The following is a 23,329-nucleotide window of genomic DNA, read 5'->3' as shown; positions in this document are numbered from 1 at the left end:
GGCACAACAGGTACCCTCTGTTGGGGGCACCCAGTATGCCCAAAGCTTGCAGTGTGTATGATGCTGACAGTTATACTCAAGTTGCATAAGAAGTCAGAACGCAGGTACAGTCATCATCAGGGGTGGAGAGAAGAGGGCTCTGTGGTCTCTTTTAAGGTCTTCACAAATCTAAAGAAAGACTGAATTGCAGGGCTGGGATTTAAACCCAGACAGGCTGACTCCAGGTCTGCGATAGCCACTGAGCTGTATGAGCAGCTGATGTTTTTTGACCTATGAATGAGGGACAAGCTCACTGTCTCTTTTTCTTGGCCCCGGAGGACTTGGTGGGAAGCAGGCAGCACTTCCTGCCCTACCTCCAACTCCCCAGCCTCCTTCTCCAACCCCTATTCCTTCAAGAGACGGACTTCCCACGGGCCCTATATTGGCTTCCATGATGTCCCAGGCTACTCTCAGACTCAGATGTGACTGAAGAACCTCTCTGCTGCATGACTTTTAGAAAGTTGCTCGGCGTCTCTGCTCCTCTGTGTCCTCATCACTCCTAGTGATCAGGTCTCAAAGTGTTTGGGGTGAACGAGTAAGTTCTTGTACGTGTAAAGAGCCACGGATGGCACTGGGCACACTGTTGGTGCTCAATAAATGCCCAAAGGGATCATCAAGATGCCCAGGCTCATCCACTGTGTACAAGTTTTTGCCAGGCCAGAGATGCCCACTCCTACCTATTCTCCAACCTTCCGGGGACCCCAGGCAGGGCTGACCCCACCTCCTGGTTTGGTCCTGACCAGAGCATCCATTGACTTCCCTGGAGCTCAAACGGTAAAGGTGATGCAGGAGACCAGGGTTCAATCCCTGGCTCAGGAAGATCCTCTGGAGCAGGGAATGGCAACCCACTCCAGTATTCTTGCTTAGAGAATTCCATGGACAGAGAAGCCTGGCAGGCTATAGTTTATGGGGTCGCAAAGAATTGGACATGACTGAGCGACTAACACACATGCACAGAGCATCCATGCAGGTGACAGGGGTCTCCAGTCTTCTCCCCGCCCGACTTTTCCAGGAGGCGCGCGTGATGGAGGAGGCCGGCAGGCTGGAGGAGGAGGCGCAGCAGACGCGCCTGCAGCTTCAGCAGCAGCTCCTGGCCGAGGCCCAGGAGGTCGGGCAGCTCCTGCAGCAGCACACGGAGCGCGCCATCGGGCAGGCGCTGCTGGGCCATGCACGGAACACGGCCTCCAGGAGCCGGGCCAAGGACACGGACGACTTCAAGGTGTGGGGCCACCCCAGCCTCCGGGGAGCCCAGGGAACTGGGGGGGAGCGGTCAGGGGTGAACGAGAGGAGGGATTTGAGCAGAGCAGCAGCTGGGCTGCCCAGGAGCCTTGCGACCTGCAGAGCTCTTTGCCTCTGAGCTGCCTTTTCCCCTCACTATAAGAGGGAACGCCTGCCCCGTGGAGCGGTGAGGATTTCCACCCGCTGCCCAGCCCTGTCTCCCATCCTTCTGAGCACCAGCTCGGTCCTTGCACCAGCCCAGAGAGGAATGTTACTTCAGCCAGAGCCTCCCAGTGAGTCAGTGGCAGGTAACAGAGTCTGAGCCTAAGTCCCTCCCCCAGGGGCAGGCCCTCCCTGTCCTTGGCCACCTCTGTGGGAACCTGAGCACTGGTGGATTTGTCCCTGATGGCTGGCCACTGCTGCTAACATCAGTCTGACCTGAGTAAGCTGTGGTTGTCTCCTTGCACTGAGTTATGACAAACCACAGGAGTGAAAACTGGCTTCGTAAGAAGTGACGTGGGCATCGCCTTTCTAAGTCAATGGAGGGGTGAGAGGGTGGGGCTTTGACTGCCTCATCTCACTGGGCTCTTACCACAGCCCTTGCCCGGGAAGGATAATTTTTCTTCCCATTGTTCAGGTGGGGAGACTGAGGAGTTTCACTGGGTAGAAGACATGCTTAAAGCCTCCCAGCCTCAGTGAGTGGCTGGGACTGAAGGCTGGTCATGCCTGGAATGACCAGCACGTGCTTGGCTTCTCCTTGCCTGCCTCCTCCCCCAAGCTGTAAGAAAAGCCAGGAGACCCCCACGTGTTGCAGATCTCAGCAGAGAGAGTCTGTGGCTGGTACCCACAGGAGGTGTTTTAGATTTGGGCTGGCAGCAGACCCATCTGGGATGTGCCAGGACCCTCGAGGGCACTTCCATGAGTCCCTTCATTTACATGAAGTCATTCACCTGCACAGCAGAGAGATTGGCCCCTCAATTCTGAAACACCCCATCTGGTTCCAGATCTCTGGTGTCTGCCACACTTCATCATCCAGACCTCAGGGCTAGTGATGCTGGGAGAGTCTCTTCCCTCTCCTAAAACCTTACAACTCTGACCTAATCAATGGTCATTACGCGAAAACAGAATGAAACGTACATGTGGCATATTTTCTCCTCGGCTTCTCCAAAGGACTCTGAGTCAGGCTTAGATAACGGACCCCCACCAGACACACACCCACCAGAAAGAACGTGGGCCCAGTGTCTGGAAGGATGTTCTTTGCTGGACCTCTGTTCACAGGGCCCCTCGGCCTCAGGCCCTGCAGCAGGTGCTGGGACAGAGGAGCCAGGCGGCAGTGTTCCTGCCTTCAGGGAGCTTATCATCTACTGGGAGAGGACACGCTAACTTGAGAAGTTGTACTGGATGGGAGCAGAGATGCAGGCAGCGCCGAGGGGGATCGAGAGAGGGCTGAAACATTGGACATTCTAGAGCAAGTGTATTTGCTGACTTGAGTGGTACACCAGCCGGAAAAACTGGGGAGGAGGAGAGAAGGGTGGCCAGGACGGAGGCCCTGGAGAAGGGAGGAGGGCTGCAATGCAGAGAGGTGGACACCGCCCCCCTGTGGCAGGAGGCTAGAGGGACAGAAGGTGTGAAGTGCAGGTGGGTTTGCTGACTTGACAGGGAAGAAGAGGGACTTCTGTCTTCTGCGTTGCTGCTGCTGCTGCTAAGTTGCCCCAGTCGTGTCCGACTCTGTGCGGCCCCATAGATGGCAGCCCATCAGGCTCCCCCGTCCCTGGGATTCTGCAGGCAAGAACACTGGAGCGGGTTGCCATTTCCTTCTCCAATACATGAAAGTGAAAAGTGAAAGTGAAGTCGCTCAGTTGTGTCCAACTCTTAGCGACCCCATGGACTGCAGCCTACCAGGCTCCTCTGTCCATGGGATTTTCCAGGCAAGAGTACTGGAGTGTTATTGCCTTCTCCGGTCTTCTGCGTTACATGTGCTAAATGAAATCCAAGGAAGGCTGTTAGTGGGAGCTCCTGACTGGAAGTGCAAGGCCAGAGCTCAGAGTCCTTGGGGGCGGAGTCAGATGTGAATGTTGGATGGAGAGGGAGAGAGAAGCGGCCGCAGTAAGGGAGGAGCAGGACTTAGGGGTGAGGAGACGGGCTCTCATCTCCTCTGTGTCCTGAGCTGCAGCCCTCCTCACCTCCACGGCTTCCATCCACGTTGGCATGTCAGGGTATATTTCTCAGCCCTACGAACATAACGAATCACTTAGCAATAATGAATGGGCATTTTTTTTTCTTGCCCAGAGCTTGAGGCCATTCAGTAAATGTTTGCTGAAATGGGGACTCGAACCTGACCTTTGCCCATCATCTCATAAGGTAAACGGTGATGACTTTACAAGTGCCCAACCATGTCCCCAATGATAGGGCATCCCAGCGTTTCTTCTCTGTTCTGCTTTGGGTCCAAAGGTGTGTCATTGAGGACTGCATATAACTGCAAGTGACAGAAATCTGTGCTTAAATAAATGGAAGTTACTGATCTCACATAACAAGAAATGTGGTGGTTCCAGGCTGGCACAGAGGATCAGCAATGTGACCAAGGACCAGCTTCTTTCTGATCCATCATTCTTGGTGTTGGTTTTTGTTGCCTCATGGTCTCAAAATGGCTGCTTCTGCTCCAGACATCAGGCTGTGTCCTGGCCAGAAGAGGGAAACACAAAGTCTATCACCCCCACCAAGGCTTTGCTTAATGTTGGGAAAAGGGAGGCCCTCAACAGACCCTCCCTAACATTGCATCTCACTGGTCAGAACTGGGTCATACACCCAGCGTCAGACCATCCCTGACCAAGGAAAATAAGATTATTCAGTTCAGTTCAGTTCAGTCGCTCAGTCATGTCCAACTCTTTGCGACCCCATGAATCACAGCACGCCAGGCCTCCCTTTCCATCACCATCTCCCGGAATTCACTCAAACTCACGCCCATTGAGTCGGTGATGCCATCCAGCCATCTCATCCTCTGTCATCCCCTTCTCCTCCTGCCCCCAATCCCTCCCAGCATCAGAGTCTTTTCCAATGAGTCAACTCTTCGCATGAGGTGGCCAAAGTACTGGAGTTTCAGCTTTAGCATCATTCCTTCCAAAGAAACCCCAGGGCTGATCTCCTTCAGAATGGACTGGTTGGATCTCCTTGCAGTCCAAGGGACTCTCAAGAGTCTTCTCCAACACCACAGTTCAAAAGCATCAATTCTTCGGTGCTCAGCCTTCTTCACAGTCCAACTCTCACATCCATACATGACCACAGGAAAAACCATAGCCTTGACTAGACGGACCTTTGTTGGCAAAGTAATGTCTCTGCTTTTGAATATGCTATCTAGGTTGGTCATAACTTTTCTTCCAAGGAATAAGCGTCTTTTGATTTCATGGCTGCATTCACCATCTGCAGTGATTTTGGAGCTCAAAAAAATAAAGTCGGCCACTGTTTCCACTGTTTCCCCATCTATTTCCCATGAAGTGATGGGACCAGATGCCATGATCTTCGTTTTCTGAATGTTGAGCTTTAGGCCAACTTTTTCACTCTCCTCTTTCACTTTCATCAAGAGGCTTTTTAGTTTTTCTTCACTTTCTGCCATAAGGGTTGTGTCATCTGCATATCTGAGGTGATTGATATTTCTCCCGGCAATCTTGATTCCAGCTTGTGCTTCCTCCAGCCCAGCATTTCTCATGATATACTCTGCATATAAGTTAAATAAGCAGGGTGACAATATACAGCCTTGATGTACTCCTTTTCCTATTTGGAACCAGTCTGTTGTTCCATGTCCAGCTCTAAGTGATTAAAGGGGCACAGGTTCAATCCCTGGTCAGGAAGATCCCACATGCTGCATGGCACAGCAAAAAAAAAAAAGTAGTGCAGATGAGGTAAATGCTATAGAAGTATAGAAGAAGAGTCAGATTATACATGTGATCAAAAATAATGTGATCAAATCCACAGGCAGAAAGAAGCAACATGTATTTAGGCATATTGTTGTTCAGTCGCTCAGTCATGTCCAATTCTTTGCAACCCCATGGACCGCAACCCCATGGACCACAACCCCAAGGAAGAACGCCAGGCTTCCTTGTCCTTTACCATCTCCTGGAGCTTGCTCAAACTCATGTCCGTTGAGTCAGTGATGCCATCCAGCTATCTCAACCTCTGTCATCCCTTTCTCCTGCCTTCAGTCCTTCCCAGCATCAGGGTCTTTTCCAGTGAGTCAGTTCTTCACATCAGGTGGCCAAAGTATTGGAGCTTTAGCTTCAGCATAAGTCCTTCCAAGTGAACATTCAGGGTTGATTTCCTTTAGGGTTGACTGTTTGATCTTGCAGTCCAAGGGACTCTTAACTGAGTCTTCTCCAACACCACAATTCAAAAGCATCAATTCTTTGGCACTTAGCCTTCTTTATGGTCCAACTCTCACATCCATACATGACTACTGGAAAAACAATAGCTTTGACTATAGGACCTTTGTTGGCAAAGCAGTGTCTCTGCTCTTTAGTATGCCGTCTAGGTTCATCATGGCTTTTCTTCCAAGGAGCAAACATCTTTTAATTTCATGGCTGCAGTCACCATCTGCAGTGATTTTGGAGCCCAAGAAAATAAAGTCTGTCACTGTTTCCATTGTTTCCCATCTCTGCCATGAAGTGATGGGACCAGATGCCATGATCTTCATTTTTTGAATGTTGAGTTTGAAGCCAGCCTGTTCACTCTCCTCTTTCACTTTTTCAAGAGTCTGTTTAGTTCCTCTTTGCTTTCTGCCATAAGGGTGGTGTCATCTGCATATCTCAGGTTATTGATATTTCTCCCAGCGGTCTTGATTCTGGCTTGTACTTCATTCAGCCTGGCATTTCACAGATGTACTCTGCATATCAGTTAAATAAGCAGGGTGACAATATACAGCCTCGACATACTTCTTTCCCAATTTGGAACCAGTCTGTTGTTCCATGTCCAGTTCTAACTGTTGCTTCCTGACCTGCATATAGGTTTCTCAAGAGGCAGGTCAGGTGGTCTGGTACTCCCATCTCTTTCAGAATTTTCCACAGTTTATTGTGATCCACACAGTCAAAGGCTTTGGCATAGTCAATAAAGCAGAAATAGTTTTCTGGAACTCTCTTACTTTTTCCATGATCCAGCAGATGTTGGCAATTTGATCTCTGGTTCCTCTGCCTTTTCTAAATCCAACTTGAACATCTGGAAGTTCACGGTTCACATGTTGCTGAAGCCTAGCTTGGAGAATTTTGAGCGTTACTTTACTAGCGTGTGAGATGAGTGCAATTGTGCGGTAGTTTGAGCATTCTTTGGCATTAATAATAAGATTATTAATGCTGGTTTAAACCAGCCAGGTGCTCTCTACCTGCTCTGGACCAGGGAAGTTTGGGAGTAAGTGGACTATGAGAGCCAGGACTGTGTTGGCCGTAGCTGGCTCTGTGTGTGCCCTCTACTAAGACTTTCCCCTCCTGCCCACAGAGAACACTGATGGAGGCAGCCGTGGAGAGCGTCTACGTAACCAGCCCTGGCATCGGTCGGCTCGTGCAGGCATATTACCAGCAGATTGGGAGGGTCATGCAGGACCACGAGGAGAGAAGGCTGCAGCATCTGAAGACCCTACAGGGTATGGTGCCCTCCACGAGGAAGCCCTGCCAGCAGCGAGCCAGATGTGCTCTTAGTTGGGGATGGGGCGGGATGTCAGCATTTTCAAATGGTTATTTAAGAGGATTTAATTTTTTTTATGTTTTATGTATTTATTTATCCTTGCCTTGTCCCCCAAACCACCTTGAAGCCACCTTGGTTTCCCTGGTGGCTTAGATGGTAAAGAATCTGCCAGCAATGCAGGAGACCTGGGTTCAATCCCTGGTTGGGAAGATCCCCTGGAGAAGGGAGTGGCTACCCACTCCAGTATTCTTGCCTGGAGAATCCCATGGACAGAGGAGCCTGGTGGGCTGCGTTCCATGGGGTCACAAAGAGTCAGACACGACTGAGCAACTAATACTTTCAATGACAATGACTTATTCCCCAAAGGCTTTTGAAAAAGCACTTAAAGAAACATTATCTATGTTTCTTTAACATTATCTACAATAGGTTTTTTTTTTTTAAGTAGATGAATCAGGACAAGGAGAGGACAGTGAGATGGAGTTAAGGTTCAGTCATCGTCTGGGACATATGTGAGCACTTTCCTACTTAAGAGGTGACATGCATTTGCCTCTGGGCTTCCTAGTGGCCAAAGAGACGTTCGCTCAATTTAAGCTGTCACAGTGACAATGAGTAAGAACAGGCCAGTGGCCCATATGTGGGCACATTTACCCATGAGAGTCAGTTTTTCCCTGTGGGCTCTCGTAAGAGGCCACCCAGGGGATGGAGCAGACCAGACCCCCAGGGCCAGCAAGAACATCATGGAGTAACAGACAAAACCCAGTTCCTTAAAGTCTCTTGTTGTAACAGTCCTCCCTACACCTGGGGCTTTGGAGCAGGGTAGAATCCCATTTTCTCTGATGGGTTTTTCCTGGATTGTCCACAATCTCTAGACGAAGGACGGGAAGCTGGTCCTGGGAGCAGGTCTTCCATGAATCTTATTTTTCTCAATGAGCTCAGCTGCTGCTTTTTTCCTGCCCTTGCCCTGGGGAACTAGAGCTCTACATTCAAATAAAATCTGGGACCTGCCCAGAAATCTGCCAGCTGGCTACAGATCCTTCCTGATGGTTTTCTCAAGTAAGGGTAGATCTCCTTTAGCAGGAGGCAGACGTGATTGATCATCCCTGCAGAACATTCAGGAACTGGGGTGTTCACATCCCCTCTCTAAGCCTCAGTTTCCTGACTTGTGGGGCTAGGCTCAGGCTCACCGTTTCTGCATCCTCTCAGCTCTAATTTCCTGCTTCCCTGATACCCCAACTTAGTGAGAGGATTTCTCAACAAATGCCTTGAAATGATGTAACTTGATCACATGAACTCCTTTTTTCATTCAGTCAACTCTTAAGAGTCCTAGAATGCTATGCCCCTGGGGATCATCCAGGATGGACCTTTCTATTAATTCTAGAATGCTTGGGTCCAGGGAGGTCAGTGGCCTGTTGACATCTCATAGCTCGGTCAGTATGGCAACTGCTGCTGCTGCTGCTGCTGCTAAGTCGCTTCAGTCGTGTCTGACTCTGTGTGACCCCATAGATGGCAGCCCACCAGGCTCCCCCATCCCTGGGATTCTCCAGGCAAGAATACTGGAGTGGGTTGCCATTTCCTTCTCCAGTGCATGAAAGTGAAAAGTGAAAGTGAAGTCGCTCAGTCGTGTCCGACCCTCAGCGACCCCATGGAGTGCAGCCCACCAGGCTCCCCCGTCCATGGGAGTTTCCAGGCAAGAGTACTGGAGTGGGGTGCCATTGCCTTCTCCGGTGTGGCAACTAGGTGAGTGTAACTAGATAAATGTAGCGGCTAGCTAAGAATAAGCATGTTCTGAGATGACTAGCCCAGGTGACGCTAGTGGTAAAGAACCTGCCTACCAGTGCAGGAGACAAAAAAGAGACTTGGGTTTGATCCCTGGGTCAGGAAGATCCCCTGAAGAAGATCATGGCAACCCACTTGTCTGGTGAATCCCATAGACAGAGGAGCCTTGTGGGCTATGGTCGATGGGGTCACAAGGAGTCAGACACGACTGAGACGACTTAAGACAGCGTGCACAAGATGACTAGGAAATATGAAATATATATGATGAAATATGAAAAAATATATATATGAAAAAAATATATAAATATATATTGTTATGGCTGTGGTCTAATAAGCAGTTAATTCAGGTAGTAGCAAGAATGCAGGAGAAAATAATTTTGATCATCATCTGTTTCAAAATATACCATTGCTTTAAATAATTAAAAAAAGAAGAGGAAATGTGTTCTGATATATAGACCAGTGCACCTCAGACTCAGAAACCAAACCTCTCAGCTCCTTGGAAAGCACCCGGTTCAGCACCCATGTCTGTAGGACTCACTGCATGCGTACAGCACTTTGTGTAGGATGGTTTTCTTTCCTGGTGTGGACTTTTAACCATTTTTAGTGGCCTTTTAGTGTTGACCCTTTCTTATTAGGCTTTCCTTTCTCCCGATACTTACAAGAAAGCAGGGCTGAGCAGATGCAGGCAGAGCTGGGGTACTGCCCTCATTGGTGCATGGGGTGTGATGGAAATTGTGGCTTCCTCGTGCACACGAAGCCCTTCCCAGGGTGAAGCATGGAACTGGTAAACAGCACACCTGAGAGCAGGTGTGTCCTGCTCATCTCTGCACCCCAGCGCCTGGCCCCTTCCCAGCACAGTGTGAGTCCTTCAAACACCCACCTCTATCATTGTGTGTTATGTGGGCTTCCCTGGTAGCTCAGCTGGTAAAGAATCCGCCTGCAATGCAGGAGACCCTGGTTCAATTTCTCAATCAGGAAGATCCCCTGGAGAAGGGATAGGCTACCCACTCTAGTATTCTTGGGCTTCCCTGGTGGCTCAGACAGTAAAGAATCTGCCTGCAATGCAGGAGACCTGGGTTTAATCCCTGGGTTGGGAAGATCCCCTGAAGAAGGAAACAGCTACCCAACTCCTGTATTCTTGCCTGGAGAATTCCAAGGACAGAGGAGCCTGGTGGGCTACAGTCCATGGGGTGGTAAAGAGTCAGACAGGAATGTGCGACTTTCACTTTCAGGTGAGAGAATAGAAGATTACAAGCTGCGGAAAAAGCAAGAACTCGCCGATCCTTCGTCTGGGGCCAAGATGGCAGGTGGAGCTCAGGAAGCCTCCAGAGCTGTTCACCAGAGGTAAGGCCTCCCCACTGGCTGAGGGTCCCCACGCAAAGGTCCCAGCCCCTGTGCGTCACCTTTGTCTCTAATACACTCTCAGCAGCTGACCTCCCGTGCATTCGCCTGTGGGCCTGGGTCTCTTGTCCCATGTGGCAGCCCACAAGCCCCCGTCTGGTTCCCCCTCTAACTCGCAGCCCCTGGAAGGGACTTTGGCAGAAGGGCACAAGTCAAGATGTGCTGAGGGCTTCGTCCCAAGGTTGGAGTGGTCTTCACAGCCCTGATGTGGCATCTCCTCTCTGATCCATGCTTAGCTGAGGCCCCAGGGGCAGGTGAGCCCAGGAAGCATGGTGAGGGGGCAGGGAAAGAGGAGGAGGACTGTTTCCTGCTGCTGCCATAGCAACGCCCACCCCCCCACCGCCGCTATCACACTCCGTGTTGTCTCAGGGAGCCGAATGTCAGAAGTTAGGCTGATGCTGCTGGTTTTCTGGGCCTCCCAGGCCAAAATCAGGGTGTTGCTGGCTGGCCTATCATCAGAGGCTCTGGAAGCTTCCAGGCTTCTTCAGGTGTCAGCAGAATCCAGTTCCTTATAGAACTGAGGTTCTGTTTCCTTGTGGCTGTTGGCTGGGCCCACCCTGACCTCCCAGTGGCCTCTCTCTGCATCCAGAGATGTGGTCCCTGCATCCGGAACATTAAGTCTTGCCCACACTTGTCATCTCTTCTGCCGCATCTCTCTGACAGCAGCTGGAGAAACCTCTGCGTTCACAGACTCCAGTGATTGTTGTTGTTTAGTCGCTCAGTCATGTCTGACTCTCTGCGACCCCATGGACTATGCAGCCTGCCAGGCTCCTCTGTCCATGGGATTCTCCAGGCAAGAATACTGGAGTGGGCTGCCATTTCCTCTCCAGGAGATCTTCCCGACCTAAGGATTGAACCCAGGTATCCTGAATCACAGGCAGATTCTTTACCACTGAGCCACCAGGGAAGTCCCCCAGTGATTTAGACCCACCTAGATAATCCAGGTTAATGTCCACATCTTAAAACCAGTAACTTTAATCACCCCAGCAGAGTCCTGATCGCCATGTAACATAACATCTTCACACGTTCCAGGGATTAGGGTGTAGTGGGGGGTGCTGTGTGGTCTACCACTAGGAGAGAAAAGCCAATAAGGCCTGTGACAATGAGGGATTTCCATGCCAACTGAGGCCCAACACCAATCTGGACCTTCTTATGGACTCAAGGAGATGGGCATGGAGGGAAGGGCACTGAGGGTCATGTATGAGCCTCTAAATCACTGAAACTAAATCACACACCTGCAACCCCTCTGGGCTTTGCTTCTTTATTTTCCATAAACCCAACAGAGTTGGACCAGGGGATGGCAGAGGCCCCAACTCTTGGGTCATTTGGGGTCAAAGTGGAGCCCTTGGACCTCAAGATGTATAGAACTCAACTTCCAATGATGCCAGCAAGGGGTGAGGAAAATAGGGGACCTGTCTACCAAGTCTACCAAGCCCCTTCCACGTTGGTTGAGGGTCTGCCCTGGAGGTGTTAATTCTCCAGCCTTCTCAGGTATCCCTGAGCTGGCCAAGCCCCACACCGCATGGTCAGAGGAAGCCCTGAGACCTGGGCAGAGGTGCTCATAATGAGACATTGGCATGCATGGAAACTCTCCATTGAAGGGCAGCCAACCACCACGTGGGCTGAAGGGATGTGGGCTTAGCACCAGCATGTCCCCATAAGCACATACTTAGGTCCTGAGGTAGGCACAGGGAACAGTGCTTCCCACCTGAGAGCTCACAGCCTGGAGGGAGAGATGGACAAATTAAAAAGACAAAAAGTCAGCAGAGGCACTGTGATGAGGGAGGGGGCGTTATGGGACCGCAGCGGGGACGGGGCTCCCTTGTCTAAAGAGAGGCGTCTCGCCAGCTGGAAGTAGCAGCAGGACCACCGCCCTCCAGGATGGAGGAAAGTGAGCTACATCCTGGGCCACCAAGTAAATCCCAGCCCTTCTCTGATGCTCCTTTAAGAAGCAGGATCCACAGTGTCCCCCAGGTCAGACTGAGTCCAGCTTCCCCTCCGTAAATCCTCTGGCCATGAGCAGTGGTCACCAAATGCCCTGCCATTGCATTGAGGCTGGGACTCACTCTGTTGGCACGGCCTTCAAAGTACAGTCCAGCAGTTCTCAGATTTGGGGGCATCTGTCTCTCATGGCTTTCTGCTGAACATGCAGGTCGCACCCCTGGACACCCAGACTCAGGGACTTGGAGCAGGGCCCAAACATCTGAATTGCCAACACTCTCCAGTCCTTTGTGATCCCAGGGCTCCACTTTGACCCCAGTGACCCAAGAGGAGGGGCCTTAGCCACACCACCTGATCCAACCAACCCTGCTGGGTTTATGGAAAATAAAGAAGCAAAGCCCAGTGGGGATGCGGGTGTATGACCTAGTCTCACTGATCTTAGAGACTCATATATGACCGTCAGTGCCCTTCCCTCCATGCCCATCTCCTTGAATTCATAAGTGCAGTTTCTAGTGAAAGTCAGCCAGAGCTCCTAAGGACAGAGCAGCATGGTGATGACAGATACCGATTTTAAAAACGAGATGAGAATAAGCACGCACATGAAGCGCTTCTCAGTCAGATGGTAAATTTCACACTTCTTTGGTGAGGGGTGGGATTGTAAGCGAGCCCACCTAGGGATACCAGGTGATACTTTAGCAGCCCCTCCCACCCTTTATGCCCCGGGCCCCAGGTTCCCCATCTGTAAAATGGAGTTGCCGTAGCACCTATTATTACGGACGTATAACTGTCAGATAAGTCATGCAAAGCCTGCAAAACTCTCACACCGAGGCCGGCACGTGGCAGGGCACCGATGTCCATCACTGCTGTCAGCACCGTCTTGGCAGAGACGTTGGCACTGCACGTGGTACAATGTGAAATTCAAACAGTTCTGGAATCAGAACTCTTTCAAATGCATATTTTTGAAGTATCCATTCCCATAGTCGCATTTGCGTCCACATAAGGCATCCACGAGCTGATGCACTCAACCAGGTGACCCTGTCCTCGGCCGGCTCTCTAGTCTTAGGTCCTCGTCACTCCCCTCCTGGTTTGGAGCTGCAGCCTCTGCCCAGACCCCCACTCAGCCTTCCTGCTTTTTGTGCTGCAGCCCGGGCATCGCATGAAACACCAGACAGCCGTGTCTCAGATTCTCCCAGACCCTTGAGACTGCAGGGTTTTGCGTGGCTTCCCAGCCCTTGAGACTGAAGCCCCGCCCTAACCAGGGGACACCGGCCCTGCCTGGGCAGTCCTGTCATTTCCCAGCGTTCCCAAGAGCCAGGTCCATGGGGGAGATGATAAGTCAGCTGGATGACAGTCGAGAGTGACCAGGACTAGGGACAAGGTGCGTGTGGGACTGAGGCTGCTCACAGAAAGAAGCCACCTGGCCTCTGTAGCGGGCTGAACAGGGGTCCCCAAAAGTGAGGTGAAAGTCACTCAGTCGTGTCCAACTCTTTGTGACCCCATGAACTATACAGTCAATGGAATTCTCCAGGCCAGAACACTGGAGTGGGTAGCCATTCCCTCCTCTGGGGGATCTTCCCAACCCAGGAATCAAACCCAGGTCTCCTGCATTGCTTTAGCAGCTGAGCCACCAGGGAAGCCCAAGGATACTAGAGTGGGCACCTATCCCTTTTCCAGTGGATCTTCCCGACCCAGGAATCAGCGGATTCTTTACCAGCTGAGCTACCAGGGAAGCTAAAAGGTCCATGTCCTAAGCTCTGGAACCCATAAATGCTAAGTCACTTCAGTCATGTCTGACTCTTTGTGAACCCATGGACTGTAGCCCGCAAGGTCCCTCTGTCCATGCAGTATTCTCCAGGCAAGAACACTGGAGTGGGTTGCCATGCCCTCCTCTAGGGGAATCTTCCTGACCCAGGGATCGAACCTGCATCTCTTACACCTGCTGCATTAGCAGGTGAACCCATACATGTGACTTTATTTGGGAAAAAGATCATTGCAGATGTCATTTATGTTAAAGATCTTTGAGATGAGGCCATCACCCTGGCTGATGGCCAGGGAAGCAGAGGGACATCTGACCACATATGGAGGAGGTGATGTGACAACAGAGGCAGAGACTGGAGTGATGCAGCCACAAGCCAAGGGGTGCCAGCAGGCACCTGAAGAGGCAGGGAACAGGTTCACCTCTAGAACCTCCTACGGAGCACAGCCTTGCCAACTCCTTAACTGAAGATTTCTGGACTCTTCCATGAGACAGGATAGATGTTGTTAAAAGCCTCCTAGTTTGGGGTCATTTGTTAGAGCAGCCCCAGCAAAGTAATGCAGCCTATTTGAAGGTGTGAGAGAGACCACACTGCAGAGCACTGACCTCAGCTGCATCATAGTTACTTGTTTGATATCTCTCCCTCCCCTCAGCTCAAAGTAGGGCCCTATGAGGGCAGAGAGTCTGCTCTTCACAGCTGTGTCTTCAAAACCCAGCATCACACCTGGAAGTCTAGAAATACTTCTGTGAATCAGTGAATGAGTGGATGGAAGGATGGATGATAGGGCCTTGTAGGATGAATAGGAGTTTACCAGAAAAAGCAAAAAAAGAGGGAAAGATATTACTGGTAAAAGGAAGAGCATGAAGCAAGAGCTGGTGGAATTTCGTGGCTTCAGATACAATCCATGGACAGCTGATGCTAAAGGTGTCTTCTGCCTTCAGGTCTAGAAGTTCAGCGCCTTTCAGAAAACCAATCATAAGAAGGAAAAGACAACGGCAGAGAACAATTACTGGAAGAGGGTGGGTGGAATTGAATGTTCCCCTTTGCTGAGGACCAGAGGAAGGTCTGCTGAAGAGGGGAGGGGGTCTCTGCTCCTGAAAGGGAGGTGGGGGGGCTGTCTCCAGGTCAGGGACCCTGCTTCAGCACCAGCTCTGGCCTCTGCCACTCACAGTAATAAGGCTGTCCTATTCAGGACTTCTCAGGCTCTGCCTTCTAGGAAACTCAGCCTTCTGTTTTAGAGGGAGGAGCTAGGGCAATTCTGAAATTTTAAACAAAGATGGGTCCTTTCAGGGGACCATCTCACCCACTCCCCACCCTCGCCACACCCCGGAATTAAATGATTTTTCTCCTACGAAGATGTCACTTGCAGCCCAAACTCTTTGCAGGTGTGGGACTCAGGGTCGCCCCCCACCCCCTACGCCGGCCCTCTGAGCTTCTCTCGAGCTTTTTCCCTCTCTGTCCTGTGGATATCACCAAACCACCCTAAAGATCAAGTGAAAAATTTGTGTGTACACTGTAAACTTCCCAGTGTTCATCGGAGGGCATCTGTTTTTCTGATGAGTCAGTCGCGGGGCAGAGGGAGTCGAGAACTGCGTCTCGCGTGGCTTCAGTAAATCATGCCGCGATGGCGGTTCTCCTCTCTGTTCTCTCCAAGGGCTCGGCTATCGGTCATTAGTTCCGCTGATTCAGCAGGTCCTGGGGGGAGGGTGGCGCTGGATCTGATGAACCCGCCGGCAGGGCAGCGCTGACGGCTGCGTTCCTTCCCGCAGGATGCTGGCGCAGCAGAAAAAGTTCCTGGCTCAGTTCACCACGCACCAGCGGACCCGCCGTGACGCGTGGAAGCGGAAGGCGAGGGTCATGGACCATCTGGAAGCCCAGCTTGAGACCCAGCTACAGGTACAACTTGTGAAAACGCACCTGTGCCATGTGGGCAGTGGTTTACAGGGGAGTGGAAACAGTGAAAAGCCAAGCTCGTGATCACGTGACCAAGGCACAGGCGCCTTCGTGGGGACCACACACCCTGCTCAGGAGCCTCTCAGCCTCCGCGAGTCTCCTGGGCTAATGACGCATCAGCCTTGCAGCTCGATTATGAACTTCGATTCCCCCTGGAGTCTGCAGAGCCCAGCTTGGGGCTAGGCCCAGACCACTCATCAGCTTTGTCTGTTGAGCTGAAAAGAATGAGCATCTCCCTTGCGTGCGAATCGCCACCCCGTGGCCCTCTCGGTATTAAGGCTGACCCTAGCATCATTCAGGCAGCGCTGCTGGGCCGGAGGCTTTCACTTTATCTAGAATATCCAGGATGCTCATATTTCATGATGTAAAGAGGATATTTCATCCCAGAAAAATCTCGGTGTGAGATGATAAGGTACGGCTATGAAGCAAAGCGGCTGCCTTTAAAAAGAAATCAGATATTCCAGAAAGGGAGTGCTGAGCAGTGTTGACCCATCTGAGTATTCACCAGCAGTGTGGCTGTAACAACAGTGATATGATAGGGTGGTGAGCCCTATTCCCTGAGGGCCTCCTGTAGACAGTCACTGAGGGCCTTAACATTCATCTACAGCCAAGACTGGGTTACTCTTGGCATTTTACAGATGGGGAAACTGAGGCCCCAAGGGATCAGGCAGAGGGGGGGTTTAGATCCTGGTTCTGTGCTGCCTTCACGGAGTCCCTCACACCTCAGTATTCTCATCTGTAAAGTGGGACCCACGGCCCAAGTGAGTGAGGATGGACGGCCAGCCGCCCCTGCATTCCATGTGCCTCGGCCGCTCCAGGCCTCTCTGGATGCTTCTCGGGGAGACAGAGGACGCTCCACATGGGAATGCTGTCCTGTCTCCTGTCCCCACTCTCAGCGCATCCACCTCGATCTGATGGAAGGGGATTTAGAGGCGGAGCACGGCAGAGGGAGGCCCCACTGACCCTCTCTTTTTGCATTCAGGAAGCTGAACAGAACTTCATCTCAGAGCTGGCAGCATTGGCCCGGGTACCTCTTGCCGAAAGCAAACTATTTTCGAGTAAACGTGGGCTCTCAGGTGAGTCATAGGAGGAGGTGCCCTGCAGGCTGGTGAGCAGGAATATAGGTTCTAGGCCCCAGGTCTGCCACTACCAGTGTGTGACCTCAGGCACCACGTATACCCTCTCTGGGCTTGTGTGTCCTGTCTGTAGATGAGCAGGCTCGACTAGAATGCCTGCTGGACCCCTGGCCCTCCAACCTGCTATAAGTCCGTTCAGCAGTCGACTCTCATGTCTGACTCCTTTTCCCCATCTGTGAAACGGGATTCATTAGTCTTTCTCCCCCTGCCAGTGGAAACCCCAGTGACGTCACAGGTGGTGTGGCAAGAAGAAAGTGTGTAAAATCACAGAAGGCCAGGGACTTCCCTGGCAGTCCAGTGGTTAAGGCTCTGCACTTCCCAGGCAGGGGGCGTGGGTTCAATCCCTGATCGGGGAACTAAGATCCCACATGCTGTGTGGAGGAGGGAGGGATATATGTGCTCAGTCATGTCCGACTGTTTGCAACCCTGTGGACTATAGCCCACCAGGCTCCTCTGTCCATAGGGATTCTCTAGGCAAGAATACTGGAGTGGGGTGCCATTCCCTTCTCCAAAGGATCTTTCCCACCTAGGGATCGAACCTGAGTCTCCTGCATTGCAAGCAGATTGTTTACCGTATGAGGCACCAGGGAAGCCCCATGCTGCGAGGCATGACCAAAAAACAAAACAAAATTCAAAAATTTGGGGAAACACTTTAGAAAAAGAGATCACAGGGGGCTATTAAAAGCTGCAGTGCCAGCGCTGTGTTCTCAGGTTCTCACTGCTTCGGGAAGCTGCCAGGCTGGCTGGGTGTGGGATAAACACAGCAGGAGCCTGACCGACTGAGTGTGAATCCCGGCTCAGCCACCTCCCGGCCTCGTGGGTTTGGGCAAGCTCTCACCTCCCGCGAGATCTGTTTCCTTGCGAGTTAAGCAGGTCTAAGAGCAGTAGGTACCAAATGCACTCGGTCCCCAGAGCTCCTCAAAGAGTGCCAGGCTGGGGCAAAGCAAGGCCAAGAGAAACTACCCCAGAGCCAATGTCTGGTTCCTGTGTCTTCAGCAGAGAAGCCCCTGAGGACTAAAAGGAAGAAACCAGCACCCCGAGAGAGAGGGGACACTGGGGGTCCCCAGGACGATGACCCTGCCTCGGGGGGCCCCACGTCAGGATCGCTCAGGTAAAACGGGGCCCTTGTTGGTTTCCTAAACCTGGGCGGGAAAACCGGCATCTCTTGCAGGTGTTGACTCAGGTCCGAGAACTGATGGGTGATGATGGGCAGTGTTGGTGTGACTGTTACTGCTGTTGTTGGTGTCCAGTCTGGCTCCGTTGGCCATGACCCATCTCTCCAGCCCATCAGCATCCAGCCACAACAGCCGGCAATCCCGGGCCTCACCAGGGCCACTGGGTTTAGACTCTTTGGGATTGGCGGTAGGGTGGATCCGTCCTGGGGCACCGCAGTCCTCTGAGCGTGGGTTTCCTGTTCCTTGTGGCTCATGGATGGCCTCCCACCGAGTACAGGGGAGCTAGGAGCTTTGTTTCTTAACAGCCCATGTCAACATGCCAGCTGTTTCGACTGCCCGTCACTGCCTTTTCACATGATCAGGTTGGATGCATGGCTGCATCACAACAGACCTGGAATCATTGTTCTGACCAACTGCATTTCTTCCCTATTTTTAAGCAGCAAAAGGCTGAGCCAGCAAGAAAGTGAAGTTGGTGATGGTGAGAATTCCAAGAAGATGCTAAAGAGAAGAAGCCATCTGTAGCTTAAGGCTGCTTGGGACGGGCCCTGAAGACCCGGGCATTCTCTGAAGCCCACTTGCCCCTCCCCCAGGAGGATTCGCCACCCCAGGGGTAGGGGGGACGATGGGGTCTGCCCTCTGCCCACCGGCTTGTGCAGGGCTGGAGAATGGATGGCAGAGTCCCAGGAAACGCCTAAAAGAGTAAGGCGGACCCTACCGCCTGTGAAAATGACAAGCTCCCGGTGTTGGGAACACATCTTTTCAAGTTTTTGTGTCTCCTCGGCTTTGAGACGCAGCTTGGTTCCTTGGGGAGCCCTTCCTTCGTGACCCTCTCTAACCTCCCATTCCGCCAAGTGCTGATGCCCCCCAGACCTGCCCTCGCCGAGGCTGGGTGGCCTCAGTCCCGCCTGGGGGCCCTCTGCTCTCCAGCCGCCTCGTGGAGTTCTGCTGCTGGTGAAGCAGGTGTTACTGGTGTTTTCTGGGTCCGAGGGCTTTTCTCTTGCATCTTCATCACCCCCACTCTCTCTGTTCCATGCACCATGACCACTGGCCAACCCGGATTCTCATCAGGACCCAGTCCCTTCTTTGGGCTCAGCCAGCAGCTCTGGCCTGGTCTCCCTAAGGGGATCTGAGTCTCAGGTCTCATGACATAGACCATGGAACCCCTAGCCTGTGGGCCTGTCCTCACCCACCCCAGGGACTCAAGGACCCATAGAGGCGCAATGACAGCTGCAGCAGTGTCTTCTGTTGGAGGCATTTAAAGCACTAGGTAGGGGGCCCTGCCCTGGAGTAGGAAATGGCAACCCACTCCATGTTCTTGCCTGAAAAAAGTCCCATGGAAAGAGGAGCCTGGCAGGCTACTCTCCATGGGGTCACAAAGAGTTGGATACGACTAAGCGAATAAACATGCATTCAGGGAGGCCTTGCCCACCCTGAAGACTTCCTCTGGGAACCATGAGGCCTTCTGCTAGACAGCTGCCCTCCCCTAAGGAGAAATGGTTCTCCCAGAGGATGCTGGGAATATCCAGAAGCTCCAGACCAACCACTGCCAGGAGAGGCCATTCCCATCTGGAAAGATAATTGCTCTTTTAATTGAAATCAGGGATTCTCCATCTTGGCACTGTGGACATTTGAGGTGAGAAAATTCTTTGGGGATGGGGGCTACCTTGTGTATTATGGCATGTTTAGCATCATCAAAGAACCCACCTGCCAATGCAGAAGTCCTAAGAGATGCGGGTTCAATCCCTGGGTCGGGAAGATCCCCTGGAGAAGGGCATGGCAACCCACGCCTGGAGAATCCCATGGTCAGAGGAGGATGGCAGGCCATGGTCCACAGAGTCGCAAAAGAGTGGAACATGACTGAAGAGACTTAGCACACATGTGGCCTCTACCCACAATATGCTAGGAACACTCCCAACTGTGTCAACAAAATGTGTCTCCAAACACCACCAGATGTTCCCTGGGGAGCTGGGGGGTGGGCATCATCCTCTGACCTAAGGCAGAGGGTGCCAGCCCATGTGTGTCTGGGATGAGAGTTTAGTATTTCCATGAATTCCCAGTACACAGTGGGCTTCAGGTTCTAGGAGCGCCTGTCTCAGGGATTTTCTGGACCAACCATCTGTGGTCTGAATCTATATTTCTTAAAACCCAGGTTAGTCTCTCTTAGTCAGGAAAGAGTGGCTTCTTAACAGAAGAGGGAATCCATGCTAGTTGCATCATTTGTTAAGGATATCTGCCATCAGAGCATCCTCAAATCCTGACTGGGCACCCAGTAGAGTTCCAAAATTAACCAGCAGCTCCCTCTTATGGCTAAATAGAACATCACCTTATTCTGCAGTCTTGTAACAAGTGATGGCTTCCTTCCTCCAGTCTTCAGAGAACCTGGTTTACATAGAAATTGCTTTTGTCACGTGGGTCTTGTGCCCAGAGGTAGTCCGGAGGCAAATGCCTCCTATGTTGGGAATGATTTGGTGACTAGGGTTTGGTAACTGCAGACGCCCTGGCAGCACCAGAACCCTCAGAAGGTCACGAGCAGCAAACCAACCTCCACCGATCTTGCATGGGTGATGATTTTGCTTAAATGTAGCTTCCTTAGCCCAAGGGAATATGTCACATGTCACAGGCTGCTGGACAGCTTGGCACAGTGTGGGGCACATTACTCTCCATGAAGGCTTGTAGGCTGTGTCTATTTTCATCACATCCCAAATTGACTCTGGGAGTGTCTTTCATAATGGAATTGCCTCTGTGATCAAAATGGAACATGTACCTCTGGAAGCCACAGGACCCTTGGTGATGGTGGGTGCAGGTGGGACACCGAGGTGTGGAGGAGGGCTTTCAGGCCTGACGCTGAGCTGCATGAACACAGCACACCCTGGGCCAGGGGAGAGAGGAACAGCCAAAAGGCCCCGGGGGACACATCTCAGCCACCCTCCCTCCGTTTGGGTTGTGTCCCCAGTTCTTACAGAATGTAAGTGGTTACAGTGATGGAAGGAGGTGAAATGGAAGGGGTTCATGAGTGATAATATAATGACAAGTTTAGCAGATTTTGTGCAAATTTAGCCTCTCTGAGCTGAGTTGCTGGGATGAAGCCAAGGGATATACAAGGTCAAGACTCCTATGATTCCTCCAGCCAGCCTGGGGTCTGTCTTGTTCTCATCACCTTAGGGCTGATCTTGCTGCTGTTACAGAAGCCTCCTAACTGCTCCTGCTCTTCCCTCTGCCCTGGACCACCCTTTTCTAATCTGTCCATACTTCCTAAAACACAGATCTGACTGCTGCTCTTCAGTGGCGATCCCTTGCTCTTAGGAGGAAAAAAACAGTCTTTGACATAGACCACGGGTCTGGTGAGGTCTGGTATTAGCCACCCCTCCAGCCCAGCTGATGCCCTTGCCTCACCCAGCATCCAATCTGTCTCTTCTCTTGGCCTCATGCAGGCCTCACCCCCCGCCTACCACATGGCCTTGCCACATGACATATTGCCAGGAACACTTCCACCTCCCATCCCCTTTGCCTCATTAGCTCCTAGCCATGCTGACATCTCAACAGGGCTCACTCACAACTTCCAAGAGCTTCCCCTGCTCTCCTTGACAATATCAGACCCTCCTCTTTCGCTCTTAAGAACTGTCTCTGCTTTTTGTTGCTGGGATGGGAGAGAGGATGGTAGATGACACTCTTATTTCTCATCCAAGTTTGGAACCAGCTGAGATAGAGGCAAAGCAGCTACACACATCTGCATATCAGCTTTGTAATTGGTGAAGCCAAACTGGGGACTCGATGTCCACAAAGAGCCTGTTCCTACATTCCCCTGAACTAAACCTGCCCGCTCCTTCCTTCCATAGACACAGACATGGCCCCAGTCACAAGCCTCTTCCACGGGGTCACCCCCACAACAGTAAGAAGAGTGGCAAGGGGACCCAGATCTGGCAGGGATTAGGGATGGGGTAGGGAGATGGGGGGGTGTCTGGAACTTACGTATTTGGGAGTTTCATAAAAAAAATTACAAAAGATATTAAGAGTGAATATATATTCAGAAGATCAGAACAAATTATGTTTTTAAAACTTGATGAATTCCACAAAATCACAAATACAAAAAAAAAAATAGTAATTTTTTAGGTCAATGAATTGCCTAACCACTCCTGTAATTCTTTGTTCTAATGTTGCTCCACTTACTGCTGCATCTGCCGGCTGAGAGATGTCCATGGACCAGTCTCTGGCTCTGCAACGCTCGCCTCTCCTCCTTGCTGGGCACACTTCCTGTCTGGGTGCACTTCTGGTGCCAGGTGCTATGGGGCACATTTGTGTTGGGTCCCCTGGCCTGAGCTCCATGTCACAGTGCAGGGGAGTTGGCACGGGAATGGCCATTTGTGCCAGGATGGCTGGCAACACCTCCACTGTACATATGCCCATCCCCACTGAATGCAACTCAACCTGCCCTAACCCAGGTCCCAGACGAGTCCACAGCCTCCCGGGGTCACCTGGTGAACATCACTAAGTGTGGTTAAATTCACATCTGAGGGGTGTGTTTCCTGAAGCCAGTCATCTCCATGCATGGAGGAAGGGAGCCAGTTAGCACGCTCAGTTCGGAGAAGAAATCAGGTAGTTTCGCCCTCCACTGGGGGAGAATGAGTGAGGAACAGGCCAAGAGAGCCCCCATGTTTCCCCACCAGAGAGTGGGCACCTCTCCTATGGGGACACGAGGAGTGGGAGATAATGTCTCTGCTCCTTACAAAATGCCTCCTTTACAGCAATTGGCATGGTGTGTAGTTTGGGTAATAATATCTGACCTTCCCCCTCAAATATATACCCACTGCATTGTCCCCACTAGCCCGATGCCTAGCACAAAGCAGGCACTCCTTAGATACTTGGTGGAAGTAAAAAGGGAGGGAGGAGGGAAATTTCAAATTAGTAGAAGCCTTTTTTGTTCAGGAATCCTCTTCTTGCTCTCTTGCTTCATGAATTGAAGTCATTGGAGGAGAACTTGAAGCCAATGGCCCTTACTATACATACCGCAATCCATACACTGTAGGTCGGCTCTGGTGTCCTGGTGCCAGGGGCTATGGCACACGTTTGTGTTGGGTCCCCTGGCCTGAGCTCCATGTCACAATGCAGGGGGGTTGGCACAGGAGTGGCCATTTGTGCTGGGACGGGTACCATAGCCCCGGGCACCGGAGCCAACCTGCAGTGTATGGATCGCAGACTCACAGGCTTCATGTTGGTTTAGCTTGAAACTGGCTATAGTGAGAGTGTCTGCACCAGAGAGACCGGCCCTTTG

General features: G+C 51.7%; 1 protein-coding gene across 4 annotated transcripts in view; it reads left to right on the top strand.

The window, feature by feature from the left end:
* The window catches only part of EVC (EvC ciliary complex subunit 1), a 104,774-nt gene extending 81,854 nt beyond the window's left edge, over nucleotides 1–22,920 (top strand). Inside the window, exons 15-21 of one of the 4 annotated variants that reach the window (XM_055589082.1) lie at nucleotides 1,052–1,258; nucleotides 6,736–6,880; nucleotides 9,930–10,041; nucleotides 15,566–15,692; nucleotides 16,732–16,825; nucleotides 17,885–17,996; nucleotides 18,501–22,920. In XM_055589082.1, the coding sequence (XP_055445057.1) occupies nucleotides 1,052–1,258; nucleotides 6,736–6,880; nucleotides 9,930–10,041; nucleotides 15,566–15,692; nucleotides 16,732–16,825; nucleotides 17,885–17,996; nucleotides 18,501–18,582 (879 nt within the window). In that variant the 3' untranslated portion in view covers nucleotides 18,583–22,920. Of the gene's footprint in view, nucleotides 1–1,051; nucleotides 1,259–6,735; nucleotides 6,881–9,929; nucleotides 10,042–15,565; nucleotides 15,693–16,731; nucleotides 16,826–17,881; nucleotides 17,997–18,497 lie in introns of all 4 variants that reach the window. The other 3 variants (XM_055589080.1, XM_055589081.1, XM_055589079.1) reach the window with 3 other exon arrangements.
* The last annotated feature ends 409 nt before the right edge of the window (nucleotides 22,921–23,329 follow it).

Source organism: Bubalus kerabau, chromosome 7, assembly GCF_029407905.1.
Source record: "Bubalus kerabau isolate K-KA32 ecotype Philippines breed swamp buffalo chromosome 7, PCC_UOA_SB_1v2, whole genome shotgun sequence".
Classification (NCBI taxonomy): domain Eukaryota; kingdom Metazoa; phylum Chordata; class Mammalia; order Artiodactyla; family Bovidae; genus Bubalus; species Bubalus kerabau.
Note: the sequence above shows the minus strand (reverse complement) of the source record. Positions and strands in the feature narration are given on the sequence as shown.